We start from the raw sequence: 25,173 nt of genomic DNA, 5'->3' as shown, positions 1-25,173 counted from the left end.
CTCCCACATGAATCACTAATTAAGAAAATGCCCTACAGGCTTGCGTAAGGCTGGGTCTTATAGAGGCATTTCTCATTTGAGGCTTTCTCCTCTTGATGACTCTAGCTTGAGCCAAGCTGACATAAAACTAACCAGGACAATCTTCACAGGTTTTCCCAGTATCTGACATTGATCAAAGCTAACACTTGTTTTCTAGACACCCAAAATGAAACATGTTTCCAGAGGCATGCCTGGCATTGGTGACAATGAGTCCTGGAGGAACCCAGAGTGAATATTTCTCTCTTTAGGCACATCAGGATGCCAGTAATTCCATACTCCTCAAATTAGAGAAGTAAAAATCCCCTCATGGAAACCCATGGACTCAAACCAGCCACTGCTATATGCAGGACAATAAACCTCAGGTCATATATTCACCCATGTCCTTTCAGGGATGCCTGTATTTTATTCTGCAAAACACAATATAGATATAAACCAAAAAAAAAAATATTTTATAAAAATGTTTTAAATATTCAACAAATGCCTTCTATATGCATAATACAGTTTTATCAACACCTATCCCAGAAGCACCCCAATTTTTACCCTTCCCTGCCATAAGGATATTTGCAGGATCTTAGCCCTACTACCTGTAAGGAGTACGGGTTTTTCCGCCTGCCGCCTCCCGGTCTTGTCCCGCTGCCGCACCAGCCCCAAATAATGCACAGAGACTCTGTATTAGATATTATACTATTGGCTAGGTACTAGTTTCTTATCGGCTAGCTCTGCCTTAGTTATTAACCCATTTGTGTTAATCTATGTATGTCCACGTGTTCTTCTTACCGGGAGCCGGCTGCCGCATACTGCTCTCTCCAGACTCTCCATCTTGACTCCTCCTTACTACTTCCTCTTTCCTCCTTGTCTCCTAGTCCCTCCTATCTTCCTTTCCTATTGGCCAACAGTGCTTTATTATTAACCAGTATGAGAAACATATACATAATGGCATCTCCCATCATCTCCTCTTTTCTGTTTAAATAAAAAGAAGGGTTTTAACCTTAACATAGCAAAATATATAGCACATCAGTTATCAAATAAGAATCACAGTTAACAATTAGTCCATTAACATTTAGCAAGATTAAAAGAAACTATTCTATCATCTGTCCTATATTTGTGAGTCCAAAGTCCTATATGTAACTTATCTGTAAGCCTAACTAAGGAAAACTATAACCATAACTATCTGTCTTCAACTCCTTCAAAGACCACAGAAGGATAATATATAAACTCTAGAAATGACAGAGACAACTCACTGGTCAACCGAAGTTCTTTTGTAATCTTCCATCTTCAGCCCATAGGCCATAGTGTGTCTGGCAGACTCTTCAGCAAAGCAGGAGACTTTAAACTGTCTTTTTGTATTGGCAGTTTGTCCGTTACTTTTTTTTGTGTCCTGCAGACTGTCTGGCAGACTCTTTCATGAAGCAGAAACTCTATAGCAATGTCCATCTTGAATCAGTAATCACTTTTCTGTGGGTCCTGCATGTCCAGTTTATATAGCACAAAGTCAAACTGTCCGGACAAGAGCAGTATCTTGTCCAAATGGCTAGTCTTGCCATATTGGAAGTAAACTCCATAACATCTTTCTTTAATGTCCATCTTCCTTTCTGACGCAGGTGGTGTTACCAGGAGCATTTATGTCTCATTGTCAAGTAAAACCCTAAACCATTTTAAATGCCATATTCTGTAGGTCTTTGAAAGGTTTGAAGAATTCCTATCTATCTTAAATACATCTTGTGTATCTTGAAAACCCTAACTAAACTCTAAGCTTTGACTATCATAGGTAATTATCTATAATCTGTACTACATTATACTTTACATTTCTAAATGAGCTATACAAACAAGAGGAGAAATATACATATGACAAAATTGACCTTAAATTGTATCAATAAATGAAAATCCATTCCAAAACAAACTATGCATATCTATACCATAATTCCCTTTTTACCTTTAAAAAGATATTGGCTGTGATCCTTAACCATTTATAACCAAGTCCAGTTAAATGAAAACAAACATTTATAAACAATATTTGGGAATTTGGGCGTCGTTCTTTCCAAACTACTTCCTGCTGACAGGGGGCACTGTCATGGGGGATCCTGAGAAGACACAGAAATCTTGGCTATAGTCTGCAAGGCTGCTTTGTTCGGCTGTTTTGAATGTAGGATCACCTGGTACTCTTTTTCAGGGGGTCTGGCTTGCTCAAACCACAATAGTCTGGAAGGAATCCACAGCTTTTTATTTCCTGTTGAAACAAAAATAGAAATCCTTTTCCCCAGTAACTTGTCCTTAGACTTAAATTTTGGAGTCAAAGCATTTTTAAAATATATAAATTGAATTAATGCAGCAGCATTTCCTTTATCTGTTGTTATTTTCTCAGCAGTCAAACAATGCAGAGACAACACAATAGCATACAGTAACCAGATTCTCTCTGAGCTTTTCATCTTTACGTGGCTTTTTTATTACTGTTTATTTTACTTTTATTTTTTCATTTTTTGAGACAGGGTTTCTCTGTGTAACTTTTATCGGTCCTGGAATTCACTCTGCATACCAGGTTTACTTTAAAATCACAGAGATCTGCTTGCCTCTGTCTCCCGAGTGCTGGGATTAAAGGCGTGTGCCACCACACCCAGTTCCTGTCTTTTTAAAACCATTTTTTTTATTCTCTCCCAAGCCTACGTATTTTTTAAAACACACTGTAAACCTTTAGAGGTTTTTCTTAATATGAATCTGTCTTTACTGTAAATCTTTATCTTCGTCTGGCCACAAGTCTTTTATCTGGTAAACAACAACATTGCTGAAATGAAAATCATAGCTGTGTCAGCCACTGTTTATCAAAGATGGCAGCTGCAGGTATTTTACCGCCAGCACTGAGAGCTGTGTTCACTGCCTTGGTCTGCACTGCCATCTCCAAGCATGCTGCCGGCTTGGAGATGTGGTCACTGCCATTGCCAGCTCTGATACACACCAATAAATTGTTAGCAGTGCTTTTTTAAAGCCATGCGGTTTTTTGCCGCTTATGCTGAGTCAGGAATCTTCCCTTAAAGGAGCCGCGCGAAGCCGCGCGAATATCTGCTTGTCTCTTGCAAAGCAGAGTTCAACCGAGAAAAATGCTGTTACCAAGAAACCTTGCTTGTCTCTGTTCTTTTGTTTCTAAAACCCTTATTTAAGCCTTTGTTAAATTTTAAGTGGAAGTTCTTATTAGCCACGTTGGGCGCCATTTGTAAGAAGTACGGTTTTTCTGCCCGCTGCCTGGGCCAGCCCCAAGTAATGCACAGAGACTCTGTATTTGATATTATACTGTTGGCCAGTTACTACTTTCTTATCGGCTAGCTCTGTCTTAAGTATTAACCCATTTCTGCTGATCTATGTATTTTTCTTACCGGGGAGCCGGCTGGCATACAGCTCTCTCCAGACTCTCCATCTTGACTCCTCCTTACTACTTCCTCTTTCCTCCTTGTCTCCTAGTCCCTCCTATCTTCCTTTCCTATTGGCCAACAGTGCTTTATTATTAACCAGTATGAGAAACATATACATAATGGCATCTCCCATCAACTACCTGTACAAGTCAACTCTCCATTCTTATTTCATTCTTCAGTCTGTTGTTAAAAAATTGAAGAAGGTTACTATCTTAGTTTGGGTTTCTATCGCTATAAAAAGACACCATGACCACTGCAACTCTTATAAAAGAAAATATTTCATTGGCATGGCCTCGCTTATAGAAGTTTAGTTCATTATCATCATGGTAGGACATGGCAACATGTAGGCAGACATGTAGGCAACATGTAGGAAAAGGAGCCGGGAGTCCTACATCTTTATCTATACGCAACAGGAAGTGAATTGTGTCACTAGGCATAGCTTGAACATAGGAGGCCTTAACCCCCCTCACCCCTCTACAGTGACACACATCCTCCAACAAGGCCACACCTACTCCAACAAAGCCACATTTCCTAATAGTGCCACTCCCTATGAGCTTATGAGGGCCAATTAATTCAAACTACCATAGTTAGTAGTTTGGGTATTGTAGTTCAATGCATTCTGTTAGATCTTCGTAAAATACTTACTCTGTTACAACAGTAGATTGTTCAATAAACACGACAGATATTAGCATGTGCAATCTTCTTAAAATATTTTTAAATCTCTGAAAACACTTTCTTGAAAGTGTTTTCTAAACTATACCATAGTTTATAACAGTATCTAGTTTATAAAATAGGTCTTACTAATGAGTTCCTTGAATACAAGCTAGCAATTTGCTTGCTAGTCATAAAATGGGTATCTACATATAACAGACTATCTTAGGGTCATAGTCATGATTGCAGACCAGTTCTGCAAAGAGTGCTCTCCAGTCTTCAAAATAATGATTAAGACATGACCCAACATCAAAGAATTCTGTTTAGTGAGATGCCAATGGTGTAAGTTAAAAGGTCACAGCCCAGTCTTGGTTGAGTATTAAAACATAAAGTGTATAATAGCACAGAAAGTTATGAAAGAAATTTAGGGGCTGGTTGGTGGCTCACTAAAAGGTCTATGTGCCAAACTTAAAAGCTCTTGACCAAATCTACCAAGATGAAGTACGATATTAACAAGGAATTACTCTTTCTGGATAACAAAAAATGTTTCCAGAAACCCCCACACACATTTGGTATTACTTATAAAAGACTGATTCCTCAACATCTATTTTTTTTTTTTACATTAACATAGAGTCACTCATTCTAATAAGAAACAAGGTGGGCATGATACAAGATGTGAGGTTTTGGTGACAAGTGCAATGTTATTTTATGGGCCCAATCCATCAAGGACTAGCTTGGATGGAAAATGAGTCCATAAAGCCCAGAAAGTAGGTCATATCGGTGAGGTATGAGCTCAGAGTGGCGGGCTTTTCCAGGCCTTGATCGGGGCTTACAATCAAGCTATTACTCACTATCCTAAAAATTGTGTCATAAGTTAATCAATCAACAGATGTTTCTTGGGCCTATTTCTCTCATCTTGTGTTTTTTCAACATAGTTTCTGAACTTTTCCTGCCTTTCGCTAACATTCATTTTCTCCTGCCCTCATGCCAGCAAGATATGGCAAATGCAACAGAGGAAAAGCCCAAAAGCTAAGGTTTCTGGTTGCCAGAACATTATATTAACTGCTCAGATAATGTTAGCTGATTCTCACTCTGCTCTCCCACCTGGCCACGTCTCCTCAGGTCTCTTTAGACAGGTCACCAACCATTCTTCTCCTCCAAGGACTGGTACCTGTCATTCTTTAATCACTCATCAGTCTTGGTGAGTTAAGCATGTGGGGAAAAACTAAAAGTATTTATAAGGCTAAAGTTCAAGGGAAGCCAAATCATGATTTAGTGTTATTAACTATCAACAAAATTCAGACAGCAGCTGGGCTCCAGAATCATGTCTGATTCTCCTACTCTCAAATCCTTAAGATCAAAGAGTCATTTTCATCTCCTCAAGACATCTCTGAATGGGGCTTGCAATTCAGTTGTTGCTAAGTGACAGCATCGTTTTTCTAATTGACAAAGGAAAGGCAAGTTCTTGAAAGACATGTTTATTACTAATGGATACACCATAGTTATATACATGAGAATCGAAGGATCCTTATACATACACAAAGCAGCTAATATTAAGAATATAAACATTCAAGAAGGTAGTATAGCAAAAGATCACATGTTGGATAAACTGCCATAAATAAAATGAAAAAGAACAGTATCCCATTAACTTAATATTAATTATATATAAGGATATGCACATTACTATTCAGGAATCATCAAGTAGTCCAGACATGTAATTACACCTGTAGTCTCATATACCATGATTTTTCCCCCAACTATGCCTTAATTAATCAATTACGAGAGGAAAAAAATCAGGATTCATAATCACTTGGCCTAGGCTGTAGTAGTAACTATGTAGTTAAGAGAAGTGTTTTAGTCAGGGGCTTACTGTCATGGGGGGAGTGGTTTCACTTGTCTCTTATTGACTTATAAGAACAGTCTACATATTACAAAATACACAAGTCAAATAAATTTCCAGGCAAATATTTACATCATCAAATATGTGATAATATCCTCCCATCTTCCCACCTCCGGGCAGGGTACTTTGTGGGACACAAAGCTCTCAACTTAAGGATTGTAACCTTTACATCATTTTTCTGCAGTGACTGCACACTTGGGAATAGAATGAGTTAGAATTCTGACTCACTGCAGCTGGGTTATTAATGATGGCTGGCCCCACCTATTTCTACTGGGAATCATTGGAAACATTTTATGGGGAAAAAAACTGACCCATATTTTTCTTGGCTTAAACCTTTCAACTTAATGAAGGTAAGTTAGTCTCCTAAATCACTTTTCTTATACTAAGTTGTACATTCTTCCTATTTCAGTTTTTGCTGACCTCCTAACTAGACAAACTCAAAATCACCAATTTCAGAAAAAATAGATAAAGCAGGTGTTTTATCTTGTGACCATTGTATACCTGGTCCAAAATAAATAATGAACTTTAAGGTAATTTTAGCAAACATGATGGTATCTTCATAAACTGCTTAAATTAAGATGATCTTTTGCTACGTACCTTTAGTCACCAAGATTATTTTGCTTTTACCTTCCCCAAACTATCAATTCAAAATAACCATTAGGTAAAAAGAGAAAAAACTTCCATTTTTAATTGCAATTCATACAGTATGGATCTTTCCAACCTAGACAAGTTTAAGAATATCTTAATTGCAACAAAAGCTTTGTCCTGCTTGGGTAGGTGGAATTTCATATAGACAACAAGCATTACACAAAGAAGTAACCAATGAGCTCACTGAAATTATGTGAGGTCAGTAAGTGATGTTTTCCAAATTCATATACAAGGAACTAGAGAAGACCCTAGAATTGCCCAAGATACTGTCCTACCTCAGAAGCAGATGGGAACTTTGCCTGTCAATTCATCTACGAAGCAGAGTGTCTGTCATGTCATTTGTCTAACAATCACCCCTTCAGTACCCACATGATTACCTTTGTATAAGACTAATGGAAATCATCTAAACTTCATTCACGGGTGCTATTCCTCAATACTTAAAGAACGGGGGTATCGTAGCCATTTGCTTTCTCTATTGCTGTTATTAAACACTAACCAAAAGCTTGAAGAAGAACCCACAAAGGAAAGTGCTTACTGGCTGGCTTCCTGTGGCTGGCTCAGCTACCTTTCTTAGCAGCTTCGTCCCACCCCCTGCCTAGGGATGGTATCACCCACAGTGGGCAGGGCCTTCCTACATCAATTAGTAACCAAGGAAATGCCCCATGTTTATGCCCATAGGCCAATCTGATGGATGTAATTCCTCAGTTTCCTTAGTCATAGGTGTGTCAAGTCGGTGACAAAACTGTGGCCCATACTGACATAACTAACAATGCTGTGGTCTTGATTATTGCAGTCAGGAAGATTCAAAACAGACACACTATAGAAATTGCTTAATTTGGCAGTCTGTGCCAAAAGCCTAATTTTTATTTAGGCGAATATTTGACTTTAAACTGTATTAAAATTTCTTCAAAGCCTCCTCTATCCCATTTGACATTAACAGGTACGTCACAAAACAGTGGCTTATTTAGCTTGACTCCTTTTTGTAATAGTCTTACCTTTTGTTCCTACAAGAAAAACTGGAGCCCAGTTCTCAGAGATGCTCTCAAAGAGGCAGGCGCTGCTCCAGGTTTGGATTTGGGTTTTTGGTTTGGTTCCCTTTAATTTGTGTTTAGAATGCGCCCAGGAGCAGAATCTACACCACCTTAAATTTCTTTAGCCGCATCTCTTGCTCTTCATAGAAATAACATTTGTCACGATTTTTGCTACATTCCAAAATCTCAAGCTGCAGTGAGGGTGAGAAGTGAGTCCCAATTTATTTATTTATTCTTCAACAGAAACTTCTTCCATCAGGGTTCAAACTCCGAGTGAATGAAACAGCAGAGACGACAAGCCTTATTCCATCTCCTCCAAGCTTCTCATTGGCGGCAAGAAATAGGCATTTAGGTTAAAGCTCCTCCCTGCCGTGAGAAAATAACGAGCGGTTAATTTGAAAAGCAATAATGCACTGAAATACATTTCTACTGTAGTGCATCACCAAACTACATGATTAAAATCACCCATGTTCCTATGTTTTCCAAAGGTGTGTGTGTGTGTACACAAAAGTGCCCTGTGCTAATTGTTTTTTAAAACCTCTACAAATGCCATGTTTTTACTGAATCCTAAATTAAATCCATTAACATATTGTGAGCCTTTTGGTAGCTAGCTACGTGAACAATGGAAATGCTGTTTGGAGCATGTGCCTGACTGCTCCCTGTGAGCAAACCTGAATTTTTTTTTTTTTTTTTATTTTTTACTCTTTGACAATTTCACACACAATATAATATGTTTTTATCATATTCACACACACAAACTACTCTCTCTTATCCCCTCCCACCAAACCCCTTCTTCCCAGGCCCCTTCCATGTTCATCCTTGTATATATTTTAATGCTGTGCAGTCAACCAGAAGAAACTAGAGCACCTAGTCATAGTCCTTAACTAGGATGAATCCCTTCTTTCACTCTCTTGACCTAAATCTGATACATTTTGGGATTCCAGGCATGTATTTTCATCCCTTGATCCAATGCATTTTTTCATTCAGGAAACACACTCAGGCCAGTATCTCTGAAGGTCTTAGAGAGGGCCTTGGGATATAATGCAACACATTCATGTCCTTCCTTCTGGCTACTACTAAAACAGCTGATGAGCCTTGTTTTGGCTGGTGCTGCAGAAATGAATGGGTGATCTGATTTAAAAGTCAAGTACTGCTACTTCCTTGGTGTGTCAGCATTCAGCAAGGTTGTCAACACCTCCGAGAGATTTTTCAGAAGCATTGCTACCACGAATATGAATTTAAAAATCATCGTACTCGCCAGGTTGTGGTGGCCAATGCCTTTAATCTCAGAACTCAGGAGCAGAGGGAGGCAGATCTCTGTGAGTTCCAGGACAGTCTGGTCTACAAAGCTACGCAGAGAAACCCTGTCTTGAAAAAAAAAAATCATCTTATTCAGTTTCTTTGGTGGCAATGTCCTATCAGTCAGGAAGAAGTTCTGAGTGAAGGAGCTGTGTATCAAGAGTTCTACTCAAGACCTCAGCTATTGCCCTGATCCTAATTTTTTACAAAGATATATAAATTTCTCTGGCTTGAAACCCATCCATGAGGAACCAAAAGGAACCAAATACCAACATCAACTTGCAGTGTCAACCACCACAGTCATCCATTGCCCACAGGATCTCTTTACAGGCTAGTTAATGTTTGTAATCTATGTCTGATTGCAAGTCCTGGAGAACAAAATCAAAAGAGAATTACAGACACTTGCCCAAGATATATGATTAAAACAAATGGAAAGAGGCAGAGTGAAGCCTGATAAAAGTAAGGGACATGATTTAATAAAATGTGGTTCAAAGCCTACCGAAAGTGTCTGTAAGGTGCAAATACAAGGGTACATTCAAGTATAGGAGATTTATGGACACTCCATAGAAACTACCCTTGAGATATTTTATAGTATAGATTACCAGCGAGATCCATGGTAGCAAGAGAGAAATGATAACCTAGCTCAATACTCTAGGCCCACGTCAATGTGAGTTGGTTTTTAATCTTCTCTGCTACTTACTATCAATACCATCTCTTAGGTAAAAATCATCTCTCCAAGGTTTCCTTTTTTCACATGAGAGACATCTCTCTTATGGAGCCATATGAAGACTTAAATGAGATCATCTCTGTGAACTGAAGAATTAGCATAAACTCCAAAAAGTTTAATAAAGTTTAGTCATTAACAAGACCCCTGACACATGGGTGGTAATTACTTCCTTATGCTGGCAGCATCAGTTTAAGGCAAGCCACTAGGGCCCACCTCTGGGGGGGGGGGCTGTTGCGATGCTTACATTTGATGTTCTCTCACAAAAGCTGCAAACTCAGGATCATTAGCATACAGCTCCAAAATCCTCATTCGCTCTTGAATTTCCTTGAGCAAAGAAGAAAAACATGCATTAGAAAAACCCCAGCAGCTTTTTAAAGGGGATCTTATTGTTATAAGGAATTGTGAGCTTCTGGTCTATCCAAGAAAGAGCTGAAGAAAGAAACCCTCACCTTCACAAGACAGAGGGTTCCACCTATGGTGTTCTAGACACCATATGGACTAAGGTTAGTCGTGTAGTTCAGTGGCACAGGGCTTACTTAGCATGCACAAGGCCTTGGGTTCAAGTCCCAGCTCCACCAAAAAGAAAACTATCTCTGCATAGATACTGTGTAAACCACTCTAACTCTAATATCATTCCTAAGAGAGGAATGAATAAAGGACAGAGAATTTTCTAATTGTGAAAGAATAAGTCACTGAGTAGGCATACTCTGGGTGATATCATCAGGTAATAATAACCTAAATATTCTTCATCATCTCTTGAGGCCCGTGCATTTGCACACAGGCCCACACACATGCTCACATGGACCAGCAATGCAGCGATGGGAACAGAAGTCTCCTACCTCTTTGGAAAGGCCGCTGCTCTCATACATCTGTCTGATTTCTTCTCTGCTCAGGCCACCAAGCACCTCCTCACTAGCAGAGCCATAGAGTGGGTGCAGGCTACAGGGCTTCTCATACTGTTCACATCCAGCCAAGTGGCTCTCGAATGCAGGGTTGTACTTGACAGCATTTTCTACAGATGACAGGCTGTCGGGCTGCCTGCTGGAGCCACGGGAAGAAATGCATGATTGATTAAGGAGCTCCTCTGGATCCTCAACTATGTGAAAGGCTATTTTTCTGGGATAAGGTTTCTGTTAGGGAAAAGGAAGTAGGCATAGATGTGGGGTCTAGATTAGTCTCAGGTGTTTTCACTGCACTCTGTTTCATTCATCATATTTTCCCAAGGTACCTAACACTCAATCAGTGTTGGTTGGGAACTATGTCTGCCAGTGAATAGTATTTCGTTAAATAAACACAGCTCCATCATTTCCAGAGCAACATCTATGAAATAATCATATGTGACCACATAGAAAAAATCTCACAAACATTCAAATACTGGAGGACCAAAAGCCCTGGGCCTCAACTGAATTCAATTCAGCTGAACAGAGATTATGTGTCATGACCACTCTAAATGTTGATGAGTCAAAGAATTTGTTGGCCTCTGCCCCAGATAAGATCACAGTCTATTGAAAACATAGTCAATGCAAAGCTAAAGAGTAGGTCTCTTTAGTTAGGCAGGAAGTGCAGGAGACTGACCTTGTAAACTCTTGTAAACTCCAGCAGTACACCAAGACACTCTCGTGGGCCTCCTTGACCTGGCTCATATCCACTCACTGATTACAAAGAGACCCGCCCATCCCCTACAAAAGGGCTTTCTTCCCTCCCACTATCACGACAATCACTAAACTCCCAGGACTCTCTAGTTCAATCCTCCTCCGGGCCTCTTAGCATCTCATTCATAGACTGCCTAGACTTCTTCAGATGCAGCACCAGTCAGAAGATGTTTTCTTTCAGCTTTACAGCTCTCTGCCTCCACCCAGCTCTTTGCCCAGTATTTGGCACATAGTAAGCAAAGAGTAAACAGGCATCCGATCCCACTAGGAAGCTCTTTCCTTATTTACCTGGTGGGCCTCTGTCTTTCTCTCCTGATATTCTGAGCTTGAAGTATCTTCACAAGGAAGAAGATGACAGCAGATGTGACAAGGAGAAGGCTAACCACAGAGGCTATGGTGATGCCTATGACAAAGGGCTCAGACACAAACTCCTCACAATGTTGGCCTCGATACCACCAGTTCGAACCAACCCGGCATCTGTAACAACAGTCATCAACCTCAAGATCTGAATGACTTCGCTCAAAATGACAGCAAACAGAACCTTCAGTGTAATGGAAAGGTGGATATATAAATTCTCATCATGTACATCTTCATTAAGGACTTGAAGGGGGTGCTGGGGCTGTAGCTCAGTAGTAGAGTGCTTGCCTAGGGCACATAAAACCCTGGGTTCCATTTCCAGAATAGCAGGGAAAGAAAACATGCCTTGACATACAAGTTAAATGAGCATATGATCCAAGGTTGTGCACAATGCCTGACCTAGACCAGTAGATCTTGAACATCTGTTTTTAAATGGCTGGTTAAAATATGAAATACTTAAAGAAGTATTACAATCAGCCTTCTCATTTACAGATAACAGAAACACATGCCAGGGGGGGGGAAGGGAACTGCCACTCAGTCACAGATACTAACAGCTTCTGGAATACAGCTTTTAACACCCCACATGTCACCTCAGCACCCTAAAGAGATCCTCAAAGTTTTGAGTCAATAGACTTGTGCAAAAATGACTTCAACCCCAGAATAATAAGGAAATCATTGCTTTGCAGAATCATGTTAATTTCTCTGGCCATCAAGAAACTAATTGCTTTTGCATAAACGCGTTTGAATAGTGCGCAGCTATTTTCTCTGTCTGGGGAATCCATGCCAGTGTTTACATTCACACATTAACATCATATTTACATTCCTGCTGATTATTTCCACATCCCCTCCTCTTCCAGCCATGCATCTGTGGTTATGTGTGGCTGGGGAGGCAGTGTGTTTGGATTTCTCGTTTGTTTTTGTTTCTTTGAAGGCAGGGGTCAGAAAAGGGCCATCAGTCTATCTGACTTGTGCTTCTGCCCCTTCCGCCATTCCTTCAGTGGCTCTGCCTTTAGGAACAGATCTCAGGCTCAGGGGAAAACGCATTTGCCATCACTTTGAAAACCGTTCCATTTGTGTTGCTTTAGTCTTGAATACTCGATGTGCTACAAGGAGCACAAAGTCATAAAGAGTAAAACCATGGGACTATGAGAATTGGGGATTTAATTCAGTGGCAGAGTGCTTGTCTAGCATGCACAAGGCCCTGGGTTCAATCCTCAGCTCTGGACAAAAACAAAACCAAGGGACTGGAAAGATGGCTCAGGAGCAGTTAAGAACATTTAGTGCTCTTGTGGAGGACCAGTATTTGGTTCCTAGAATCCACATGTCAGTTCGCAACCATCTGTAACTCCAGTCCCAGAGAATCTAACCCCTCTGACTTACGTGGACACCAGACATGTATAATATGCATATATTTAAAAGCAGGCAAACACTCATAAATAAAATAAAATAAATCTTAAAAGAATAAAATCCAATTAGGATAAATAGCCCCCTCTGTTTACACTTTTACATGTAAAATGCTTACATTTTATTTACATATTTTATTTTATTTATATATAAAGCTTATGTGAATAGTGATGATCTTGTCATCCCCATTGAAACCAGCATACAAAGCTCTCCAGCTAATCTAAGTACTCCCAGTCTGACACATTAAAAAAAATAAAGTTTACAACTTCCTAGCAGCATAAAATAACCCTAATGGGTATGTGATTCAGATCTATTGAGTGACCCAGTCTTCAAATGAGAATTAGACAGTATCCATCTAATTCTCAGACATAATAAGCATTATTGTAACTGCCCTACAATTATACTGTCAACCTACTTTCTTCAGAAGTATATATAACCTTTAAAGCCAAAATCTCTAATTGCAACATACCTACAAATGGCCCCATGCCCGGGCATAATGTCACACTTTCCATCATTCAAGCAGAAGTCAGGCTGTAGATCACAAAGACTTTGACAAGGCAGTTCATCCACACTCAGGTACCCCGGGTAGCATTTGCACTTTGCTTCTCCACTCCACGGATTCACCAAACACTCGGAAAATTCATTACAGGCCTGAAACTTGCAAGGGTTGGCATCATCACCTAAAGCATCAAAGAAACCAGAGGATACAAAGAATGTCAAAGCCCAGGAACTGAGATACATGAAGAAAGTTCTTCCCTCAAAGTGCCATGGGAATATCTCCAACCTGAATCATAAAAATACACCATCACCTCTACTCCACACATACTGTTGTGTGCCTGCCCCTATGCTGAGACCATGGGATGAGAAGAGAGCCTTGAAAAAAGGGAGACATCCTCATGGGTGGGGATACCCTAACGTAGCACTGGGAGTGGTCTAGATTTGCAGAAACTACTGTTAGAAAAGAAAAGCATCCTTGTGCCTCTTCTGGCCATTCTGAACAACATTTTGTCTTCAATAACTTACTGTTTCACTAATGGAGTAAGAGAAAAGGACAAAAAAAAAGTTATGATAATAACCAGTCAAAAGTGATGTAAGATATTAACTATGGATGGGTCTACCATGGTCGCACGATATGTCCTTCCATAGGGAATAGCAATGGGTGAACAGAAAATGAAGAAACAATAGCATAGATATTAAAATAGAGCTAATAACTGCAAATTATCACCTCCCCTATATGGGGAAATATGAAGTTTAGCTAAAAGGATTAAATTATCAGCCTCTTCATTTTTAGAGAAATTAATATTTTTTTAAATCACTTCATGTTTTTCACTCTTCTGGAGCTTAAAGATGACATGTAGAAAACCTTATCTAACATGCACAGGCAGTTTCTATAAGAGACTACACAGCAGGATCCCACTGTGCATTCTCTGGGCATTTGCCTCACATCTAAATAATTACTTTGTAACTTTGTAATCATAAAATAATCTAATTTTGACCCATAATTATAAATAGGACCATATACAATGGGGACTGCATAGAATCCCTTTATTAACAAAAGCAAAATATTTGGAGACACTGCGTGTGAAAAAGTTAGATAAAATACAAGTTGTGCTTACCTTAGTCAATGCTGACATAAAACAACATTAGTAATTTAAAATACACATGCAGTAGAGAAATTCTATCTGAAAACTTTTAAATTTGAGGCTACTTTATGGGTATCAGAGGAAGGAGACAATAGAATCTCCTTTCTATAGAGTAGACATTATGAGGCAATGTGCTTATCTATTGCAATCCTTTTTTAAAAAGAAGTTGGCTGGGAGCTAAATATAAAGCTCAGAGGCAAAGTGCCTGCCAAACATAGTTCAGGCCTGGGTTTGAACTCCAGAACTTTGAAAGTGGAAGGAGACTGCCAATCCAATAACAACAATGAGTCATAACTGCTCGTATTCATAAAGCTAGTCAAGTACTTTTGCATATTTGTTCAGTTCTGAGACTCAACTTATTTAATATATAGGCCACGTAATGGAGTGTCCATGTAATATATGAGCGACTTAGAGATCAAATGGCTTGTCTAAAGTCATGCCAGTGATAAATAATGAAGTGAAGGCAAAAATTCTTGCCTCCCAAATTATAATTAACTGCTTCTTCACACGCCACACAGCAAAGACTGTGCAAGCAGCCTAGGAGAGCTCAGGTCACAAGAGATTTGAATACTGGGAGATTAGCTAAATCGTTTTTCTCACTTGCAATGAATAACGGTCCTTTGGTGGTTTCAAAGGAAAGAATGCTTACTATTTTACCATGGCTTAAAATAAAAAATAAAAACAGATCTCATTTTCAAACCAGTCTAGGAATAAAAGGACCACAGAAATATGACTCTAGACATTTCGCCAGACCCCTAGTATGTGGAAGGACAAAACTAAAGTTTCATGTCCCAGTGGTATTCTCTGCATCAAGTTCTTCCAAACAAAAACAGTGGTTCCTTTTGTGTGTGCATAGTGTTTGTGAATACTCTCTAGGGTACTTAGAGTACTGTGCTATGCTCCAGCTAAGTGCTTACTACAACAGACACGCGCCCTCATTGAAAGTTCAGCTGAGAAATGGTTGTTAAGCACTGCCCACACAAGGTAACACTCTGCTGCACTCTACAGAGGAAACAAACGTAGCATTACAGAAATACTAACATATCAGAGCAGCTCCAGTGTAGAGCATGGGGATCACGGAAGCAACATTTGAACCACGTCCTAAAAGAACTGGTAAGGGGAAATATTTTGGCAAATGGGGTGGTAATATGCAAAGCTTTTAAGGCCACAGGAAAATCTGGGTGTCTGAGGAACTGAAACACACAATTTGACTGGAATATAGTGAGCCAAAAGGTTAGATTCAATGGGTAATACTGGGAGAGAAGAGGAGGTTTGGGCCGTGTGGCTGTGAACCAGGCAGCCATTGATACACATAGAACAGCCATGTAAGATCATCTGAAAGCTGATTTACAAGGAGTGTTAGGGCTGATGTGTGGAGAAGAGGCAGGTGGAGGAGACATGGTGCTCATTTAGATGGACTACTAACCATGGTGATAGAGATAAGAGCCTGGATTTGGGATATTTTATAACTCAGTTTTAACATGTCTGGTGAACAGTTGAAATTGGGCTGATGGGAGCTATAGAATCAAAAGTGACTTGATTTTCCTAGGCTTCTGGTATAAGGTTTCTGGGTGAGATGGAGAATGTAATGTAGGTCTGTCCCAAACAGGTAGCTGAGGATGTAACTAAGTGGCAGTTTGTCTAGCGTGTGGGAAGCCCTGAGCTCAACAACCAGTACCACAACCAAAAATGCAGAGATATTTGCATATAACTTAAAAGGAATCAATGTAGACATTTAAAGTGCTAATATATATAAACATACATATATATGTACATACATACATAAATACATACATATGGAGAAGAAAGGACACATTTAGGGTCATGGCAACATAAGACAAAGCAAAAGCAGGTCCAGTGGTAAGTGAAAGAGACCTGGAAAGAATGCATAGAAAGGGAGCGTGTGAGGTAAATAACAAAGGAGCCATTGCCTCCTTCATATTTGAGATTGCCTTAAAGCATGTATTTCGCTAATTTTTGAGATGTGGGACTATTCTAACACAGTACTTTTTTCTCCATACAAGTATCAGATTTATTTTGACTCAATGAAAAAGAAAACACGTAAGAATAGTTACTGGCTTCTACTAAGAAACCTCAAATGATAGGCACTGTGTTACCTGATTCCACGTCCAAGGAGTACTTATCAATATCCAAGTTCATGGTTTGGTAGGCAGTAGTACAAAAGTCTTCCAGAATCAGATACATGGCATTGTTGACATCTGGAGGGACAGCCTCGGCAAACTTCACTCGGCTGTTCACCACAATGCTGCCATTTCTGAAGTTCAGGATTTCCAAGTTCCGGAACCCTGACAGATTCGACTGAAGATAGGGAACCAGCTGCAAATCATAAAATAGTTATGTTTACTGCCAATGCTTAACGTTTTATTAAATACATGCCAGAAAGACAATAAAGCATACAAAAGCAACAAAAAGAATGTTCATGTGAAGTTTTTTTTTTCTTCTTCTTTTTTAGTATGTATTCAAAAAAATGCAAAACCTTCTGTTCCTGTAGGAGAAAGTAAAGCATCAAATCTTCTTCATATGTATAACTAGATTTAACAGCACATATGTATTATATGTATATACATATCATGCATGACTCCTCCCCATCGCATATGTATTTACAAATAAGAAATAAAATCAGAAGAGGCCTATTTGGAAGATGAAATGGACTAGTGGGAGGGTCATGATGGACAGGGGCATATATGAGCAAAGTACAATGATATGTATGCATAAAATGCCATAATGAAAACCTTTATACACCAACTAAAAAGTCAATAAATAGGATTGGTTTCATTGCATAAATTATGAATGTGATGAGATTTTCATAATGTCATTTAGAAACGTCATGGAACTCATAAATCATTTTAGATGCCTAGAGCTTTTTCACTCTGTTTCACTGATGGGCCCCAACAATTAAGATATGAACATTCACAAAATATGGATCTCATACTGAGTTTGAAATTTCCTTCCATATTTTATTTCAGCCTCAGAATTCCTATCATATAATCTTCAGCATCTAACCTGTCACATCACCCTGATGCTATATTTCTGTTTCCAATTCTTGAATTCACCTGCTTTATTGTTCTCCTATCACCCCAACGCCATGATACTACCTGATGACAAGAAATCTTTGCCCATGGAAAACCACCTCTCTGGACTCTGACATTGTGTGCTGAGGGTGGGGATGAATTCATGTGATATTCAGTAATGCTCATGTTTTACAATCTGTGCTTACCAATTCTAAGAACCTTTGTTCCAGGGCTTTATATTCCAAAGAGTTTTTATTAAACAAGTCTTCTGAAAACATCATGTTTGTCACTCGGAGGCTAAAGAAAACCACCAATGTTCCCTGCGGTCTGGGTGTGACTCAAGTCACCTCCTTTTGTGGGATGGGCCACAATAGGCATCTCTGTGTAGTGAACATTTGGAGACATTTCCACATAACTACCAACCTTGCCATTTTGTTCTTGTGCTAGCTCAGGCTGATAGTAATCTGTGCCTACCCGATCTAGTTCTAATGAAATATCCTGTACGCCCATTATTACTTCATCTTCTAGCTGGGTGGAGCTGGTTGTTGGAGACAATTCAGTGGACTGTGTCACGGAAGCTTTCAACCAGAGGCTGTCAGTGCTCACTGGTGTACTTGCCAATGTGTCCCTGGACAATTTCCCCAAGGAAGAAGTTCTTGCCCAAACTACATCTGATTCTGGCAATATGGTCCACACAGGCTGCATATCTGGCTTCTCACTGTGAAGCCCTTTGTGACCGGATGACTCTGTTTGCACCATGTCTTCCTTTCGCAGGGTATCAGTGGAAGCAGAAGTTGCTATAGCTTCCAGTAAAAAGGGCACTTTGGTAACTGAGTAGGAATCAGTGTCTGGTACGTCTGACGTATGCTTGGAAAGAATTAGAGATGTCGACTGAGTTACAGATTCTACAAAGATGGGTATAGCAGACACTCCAAGGGGATTCTTCCTCTGCAAAACTTAAGGATCTATCACTGTATCTATGTTCTGAAGAGTCAGTTATTTGTCCTCTGGAATCTACTCTGCCATCTATATGTAATTTTTCTGTAGTCTTAGTTGGCAAGAATCTATACTCATCTTCAGACCATGACTTTGACAGTGCTTCAGTGGTCTTGTCTAATGAAGTCTCACTCCATAGCCAAGTAGTCAGATCAACGTTTTCCCCAGAGCCAGAACCCAAACCACTTTCAAAAGTGAACTCTTTTTCTTCAGAGGTGTCTGGAAACCATGGGCTCACATCCAACTGGTCTGTGACTTTGGAAGCCAAGGAGTCCAAGCCAGAAGGTGCAGTTACGTCTGTAGCATGGTCTTCTATGACAGAAGAGGTCAGATGTGGTGAGGATGTCAAGAGAGTCATACCAGAGTCTTCGATGGGTGGTACTGTTTCTTTTGGCACAGTTTGTACTAATGAGCTTGAAGGCAACACATCCACAGAAGCATCTTCTGGTTCTTCAATAATGACTAATCCTAAAAAAAAAAAAAAAAACCCACAGAGTTTTCCATTAGTTATCTACAAAATGAAATCCTAATTCTCCAATAAAACTAGCTATTTTCTCCAATTACCAGGGACAGTGGCTGACCTTAATAGCTACACTGTAGGAAGAACCTTAATACCTTAATATCTACACTATAGGAAATGATTATAAGTTCATAATGTGGGACAAGCATTCATAAATACAATCCACTTATCGAGTTAAAAACTTAATTATTGAAATAATTCTCAAGCATTCCCTTTTTTTTCCAGTGAAAATAAAGAATTAACCATATTGATAAACACATATTGAATCCATTGTTAATTTATGGAGAATTTTTTTCTGGAAGTTGTATTTCTCTTTTATTTTTAATTGTCTTCATCCTTCATATTTCCCACATGTTCAAAATTCTAGACCCATTATCTTCATCTTTATTCATCTTCTCTTTCACACATTCAGTCCATCCCACAACATTTAGAGCAATTGTTCTCAACCTTCCTAATGCTTTGACCCTTTAGTACAGTTCCTCATGTTGTGGTGATAATTCATAACTGAAAGTTTCCTAGTGCTATGAATTATAATGTAAATATCTGTATTTTCTGATGAATTTAGATGACCCCTGTGCAAGGGTCATTCTCTTGCCCTCTGATTCAGTAAAGATATGAAAGGTGATTAAGGACTCTCACCATCTTCTAATATGGAAGATCCAGAAGTCCTTCCCTCAGAAGCCACAGGCAAGCCAATCTGAAGCTCTGCTGGGGTAACAGAATGAAGAGTCAAGCTGCTACCCTTTAAAACCTCCGGGGAAGCGCTGAGGACCACCTCCGAGGGAGAGGCTAATTTAGGTGTAGACCCTAAATCACCCAAAGCACTTTCTGTCCGGAGCTCCCTGCCAGTGGCTGAGGGAGGACCAGAGCTGAAATCAAGTGGTGAAATATTGGTGGTGGTGGGTTCATCTGCTGAGAGCCATTCAGTTTGAAGGGTATTGTCCTGGGGAGGGAGAGAAAGGCTAAATCATATCAGAGAGAAAAGAAACACACAGGAACGAAATGCTGGATGGGAGAGACACAAGAGACCTTGAGGGAATAGTCTGGAATCAAAACCCACTTCAGCTAGTTACAAAAATCTACAAAAACCCAGGTAACCTCTTCAAATGCACCTCAAAAGGGCCAGGTGAAATACAATTTTCAATAGATTCTAAACAAAGTGAATACATGAAAGAAAATACTGTTTCTCTGGCTTTGGGTGTTTCATTTCCTTCTATCTTTTTGGTTTAAATAACCTTAAATGCATAGAAGTTAGCAATACATGCAATCATTTGGCAAAGACCTAAGCATACTATCTACAGCAGGAAGGAATAATTAACAATTTTATCCATCATTTCCAAAGATGTTTAATTAGGGGCCTTTATTTTTTATGAAAATGTCACCATATAGCAATATTGGCTGATTGTTTCTTAAAAAAAGATATACCTATGAAATTGCTACATGCCTCAAAATACAAGTTTCTCTTTCTCCCAACTTTATATTAACATGGTGGTAACTTTACTTCAATATTTGGTTTCATAAATAGAAAGTAGACATAAAAACACCTTTGAATATACTAATTATTTAATCTTATGAAAACTACTGTATGTAAAAGAAATTAAATGACAATGTCAATAGGTTGAAGAGTCATGGTATTTGGTGGGAGTTTATATATTTTAATCCTTGCTGGACATTAGCCTGGTATAGAATATTCCCTTTTTAAGATTTCTTTATTTTTAGTTTATGTGTATGGATGTTGTGCCTGCACATATGTAAGTGTACTGCAGGCATGCCTGATACCCACAGAGGTCAGGAAAGGGCACTGGATCACTGACTGAGACCTAGAGTTGAGGATAGTTGTAAGCAGCCCTGTGTGTGCCGAGAACTGAACCCAGGTCCCCTACAAAAGTAACAAGTGCTCTTAATTGCTAAACCATCTCTCTCATCTCTGAAGTACAATATCCTAATAAGCTGAGTTACTTGGAGTAAAATGCGTGGTATGAGAGAAAATGCATGTTTGTGAAGGAGGAAACGGGAGGCCATCCTCAAATGACTAGGTGTGACCGCAAATGAGCGAGGGAGGAAATGAAAGATTCCAAGATGGGAAAATGCCCTCTTGGGAGATCCTCAAGAGGTATGAACCTGAAGAAAGTAAGACTCTGTTGTAGAGGGAATCTCATCAGACAGACAACATTCAGCACTCACATAGTCAACCAGTGCATCATGGCAGCCTGGAGCCATGGGTAGCCTGGTTAGCCTTATGTAAGTAACTGTGCAGCTTAGGCAACTTGCAATTGCTGACCTGTCTACAGGGTGCACCTACATAACTTAGCAACACATAGACACACAAGGTCACCTTGGATTTTGCCTAAAATGTCTAAATTATTCTGAATGGACTTGATGGAGGGAGTGAATGTTTAATTAATAAATAATAGGAGTACTGATGTGAAAGGAAAAGGAAGTCAAGGAACAATATTATCTTGTGAAAGACTCGGGGAGTTTACAAACCCATTCTTCAGCAATGGGAGAAGAGTGGAGTATACACATGTTTGCCAACATATGAATGTATCCAATTTTAAGCCTGGGAAGACTGCAGAGAATTGTGTAATCCATTCATGCCATGTGTATTACAGGTAAAGAGAAGATGTTCATAGGAGTGAAATGGCCAAAACAATCAAAAAAAAACAACAAAAGAAAAATAGGGATCATCAGAACTTGAAGCCACAGCTCTGGGTTTCCCAGAATTTAGATGGATGATTTCTTTATTTTTCTATCAATAGAGGCTTCTAGTAACAATTCAACTCAAGAATTCTTTTTAATTCATTGTTTAATGTTATATTGGCAAATTTCACTGGTTATAATTTCCATGTGAAAAACTTCCTAGTTCTAAAGAAAGCATAGGATAAAAAAAAACATGTGATTTTCATAACCGGGATGCTAGGAGCTTCCAAATTTAACCTTCCCATCCCTAAAGGAAGTCTAAAACATTAAATTTGGTTAACAAGTGTTACTTCTCTAATAAAGTAAAATGTTACAGAAAGGAAGGAAGCAAGTAATAACTGTACATTTGACATCAATCATTTTTATGTCTTATTGCCAATCATCAACATTGCAATGTCTAAATCTCTCATGGTCTCCAATATTTCGGACAGAAGCTAAAAAAATCAATTGAATTTTATAGATGAGGTGAATATAATAGTAGCACCAGAGGCTAGGAAAGATTAGGGAAGCAGGGATAAAGAGAATTTTGTTCATGTTCAGTTAGAAGGGGAAAAAATCTAGTGTTCTGTAGCATAGCAGAGTGACCATAGTTAACAACAACCTGTGGCCCATGTCAAAATGTTAGCAAAACCTCACACTATACTCCACAAATATACATGACTATTACGCACTAATAAATTGTTTTTACATACTCTAGACTCCTCAAATGGTTATTTAATTTCCTGCAGTTGCCACTTCTCATAAAGAGATTTGGCTGAAAGGACAATGGAGTTACTGCAGTGCAACTGAATAATACACCCAGTTAATCAGTATTTGCCATCCTTGACTGACAACAACACTCTGGCCTATCAGACAGTCCTAATTATCAAAATAAGATGAAAATCTTCATTTTATATAAAAAAATCCAATATTTAGATACTAGTTTTTAAAAAAAATAGTTGCAAAATACATGTCCCCTTCTGAATCCAGCTAAATGGTCCCAGTTGGCAACCTCTGGCTGATAGAAAAAATCTTGTCTTTTCGTGTGTGTGTGTGTGTGTGTGTGTGTGTGTGTGTGTGTGTGTGTGTGTGTGTTTAGGAGGAGTATGTGAGATGTGGTGGCTAGAAGTTGATGCTCTATCACTTTCTACCGTAGTTTTAGAGCAGAGTTTCTCATTGAACCCAGAGCTCACCAATTGTCTAGACTATCGAGCTCTGAGGACCATGCTGCACCCCTGTTCCAGCACTAGTATTGCAGATGAGCACTGCTACACCCACTTTTTTATGTGGTTGCTGGGAATATGAGCAAAGTTTTTTATGCTTAAGTGACAAGCACTTTATAGACTGACCTTTACGGCCATCCCCAGACCTTTATATCATGTCTATAAATACCATCATGGCTCACGCATGGTTAGAGAATCTCTGGGATGGTGTGATTAGAATCAGGGCTGAGGGTAACTTTGCCTCTCCACTCTGGACAGACTTGAGAAGAGGAGCTACTGTGATGGGGCAAGATAGGGCAGGGGTTCCTCCATCTTGTATTTTCACTGAAGCCATTTCCAGGTTTCACTAGAATCTGATCTCCTTGATAGAGAATCCTATGGAAACCTAGCCAACTCTAGTCTAAGACTCAAAGTTCAGAATATCCTAGCTAACAGATCTTCATCTTGTTAAAACTGCCTGTTTGCACAGAACCTCCCTCCCACTAGCTAACCCCTTAGCTTCAATTAAAACTGCTCCCTTCAAACTGCTTATTCTGCAATGCCCCCTGCAACTGCCCAGCTAGATGCCTGGCGGGTCTCTGCCTTTAAAAACTGGGCGTTCCAAATACTCAGAGCCACACCTAGGTCCCCAAACACTTGGGTATAGTCCCAGCTGACTGGAATAAAGACTTTTAATTGGCTCTATCCTGTGTCTGAGTGGTCATCTCTGGTGACTGCCCGCAACACTATGTCATCTTATTTGTTTAGAAATCTGTCTAACACCAGTCTTCAAACTTCTCGGAGAGAACCACACCTTATTCAGCTTAGTTTCCCTGGTACCTAGCACATACAAAGCACAAAATAAATATATTTTAATGGGTAAGTAAGTAAACACCTCATTAATGTGCCACCTGATGTCACTATGCCCAATGCCTTCTTTCTCCAGCACAGCACTCAGAGAAAAGACTAAAGGCTATTTCCAATGACTCCACATTTAAAATTAAGTTGCTCAGTAAAGCAGACAGCAGTCAAATAAATTTGCTTTCTAAATTTCTATTGTTGTCCTGAAAACATATACATACTCAAAACATATGAACTGAGTAAGTTGTATTTTGTGTAAGGAGTGTGTGTGTGTGAGTGTGTGTGTGTAACAACAATTAAAGAAAAAGTCGATGAATTTGAAAGAGAGCAAGGTTATTACATGGGAGGGTTTTGTGGGAGGAGAGGAAAGGGGGAATGATATAATTTTAATCTCAAAAGTTTTAAGAATTTCTCCATTAGAGTTCTAATATCAAGAAAAAAACTTTTCAACAGCATGTATTAAACAAACAAACAAACAAGACATTTTAAGAAAACAAGAATGTGGTCTGTGAATGCTGATGTGAAGCATTCCCCCACACATCCCTACCCTGCCCCGTATCCCTGTGCTAACAAGAGATCACTGAACCATCCCACAAGGAGTCCCCATGTTGTCATCGGTAGTGCCAACCTGCTGCCTCAACCACACTTGAGGAAGTATTTTCTTTTCTCTCCAATATCTCCCCATAAGTGAAATGGAAAATAGAGCTGCGGTGGGGAAAGAGGCTGGCAAGAACAAAAGGGAAGATTCATTCTGTTCTGCCTATGTGCAGATGGAATTGCATCATTCCAATTTAAAGGGAGGGCTGTGAGCAGGCAAGATAGCTCTTTCGGGTGAAGATGCTTGTTGTACAAACCTGCAACCTGAATCCAACAGCCTAACCCTACAAAAACACCGGAGGAAACCAGCCCCCCAGAGTTGTCCGCTGACCTCCACACCTTGTGTGCATCCCCACATACATACGGGCACACACACATAAAATAACAATAAACAATAAAATTCATTTAAAAGAAGGGCTAATTTCAGGGTGCCTCTTATTTTCTAACTAGTCAATATCTTCACTTCTTCCCCTTCTGTACATTATTCTATTGCCATAGCTCAACTTCCTTCAAATTGTAATCCCTGAAATGAAA

At 39.4% G+C, this 25,173-nt stretch overlaps 1 protein-coding gene across 1 annotated transcript in view; it reads right to left on the bottom strand.

Moving 5' to 3' along the window:
* Positions 1-4,813: 4,813 nt before the first annotated feature.
* The window catches only part of Impg2 (interphotoreceptor matrix proteoglycan 2), a 58,182-nt gene continuing 37,822 nt past the window's right edge, over positions 4,814-25,173 (bottom strand). Inside the window, 10 exon segments of the mRNA XM_051191628.1 lie at positions 4,814-4,946; positions 9,941-10,020; positions 10,536-10,737; positions 11,637-11,825; positions 13,579-13,789; positions 16,870-17,089; positions 17,991-18,104; positions 18,106-18,711; positions 18,713-19,242; positions 19,940-20,243. Coding sequence (XP_051047585.1) covers positions 4,814-4,946; positions 9,941-10,020; positions 10,536-10,737; positions 11,637-11,825; positions 13,579-13,789; positions 16,870-17,089; positions 17,991-18,104; positions 18,106-18,711; positions 18,713-19,242; positions 19,940-20,243 — 2,589 coding nt within the window.

Source organism: Phodopus roborovskii, unplaced genomic scaffold (assembly GCF_943737965.1).
Source record: "Phodopus roborovskii unplaced genomic scaffold, PHOROB, whole genome shotgun sequence".
Taxonomy (NCBI): Eukaryota; Metazoa; Chordata; class Mammalia; order Rodentia; family Cricetidae; genus Phodopus; species Phodopus roborovskii.
The sequence above is the reverse complement of the archived record's forward strand: the minus strand, read 5'-3'. Positions and strand labels throughout refer to the sequence as shown.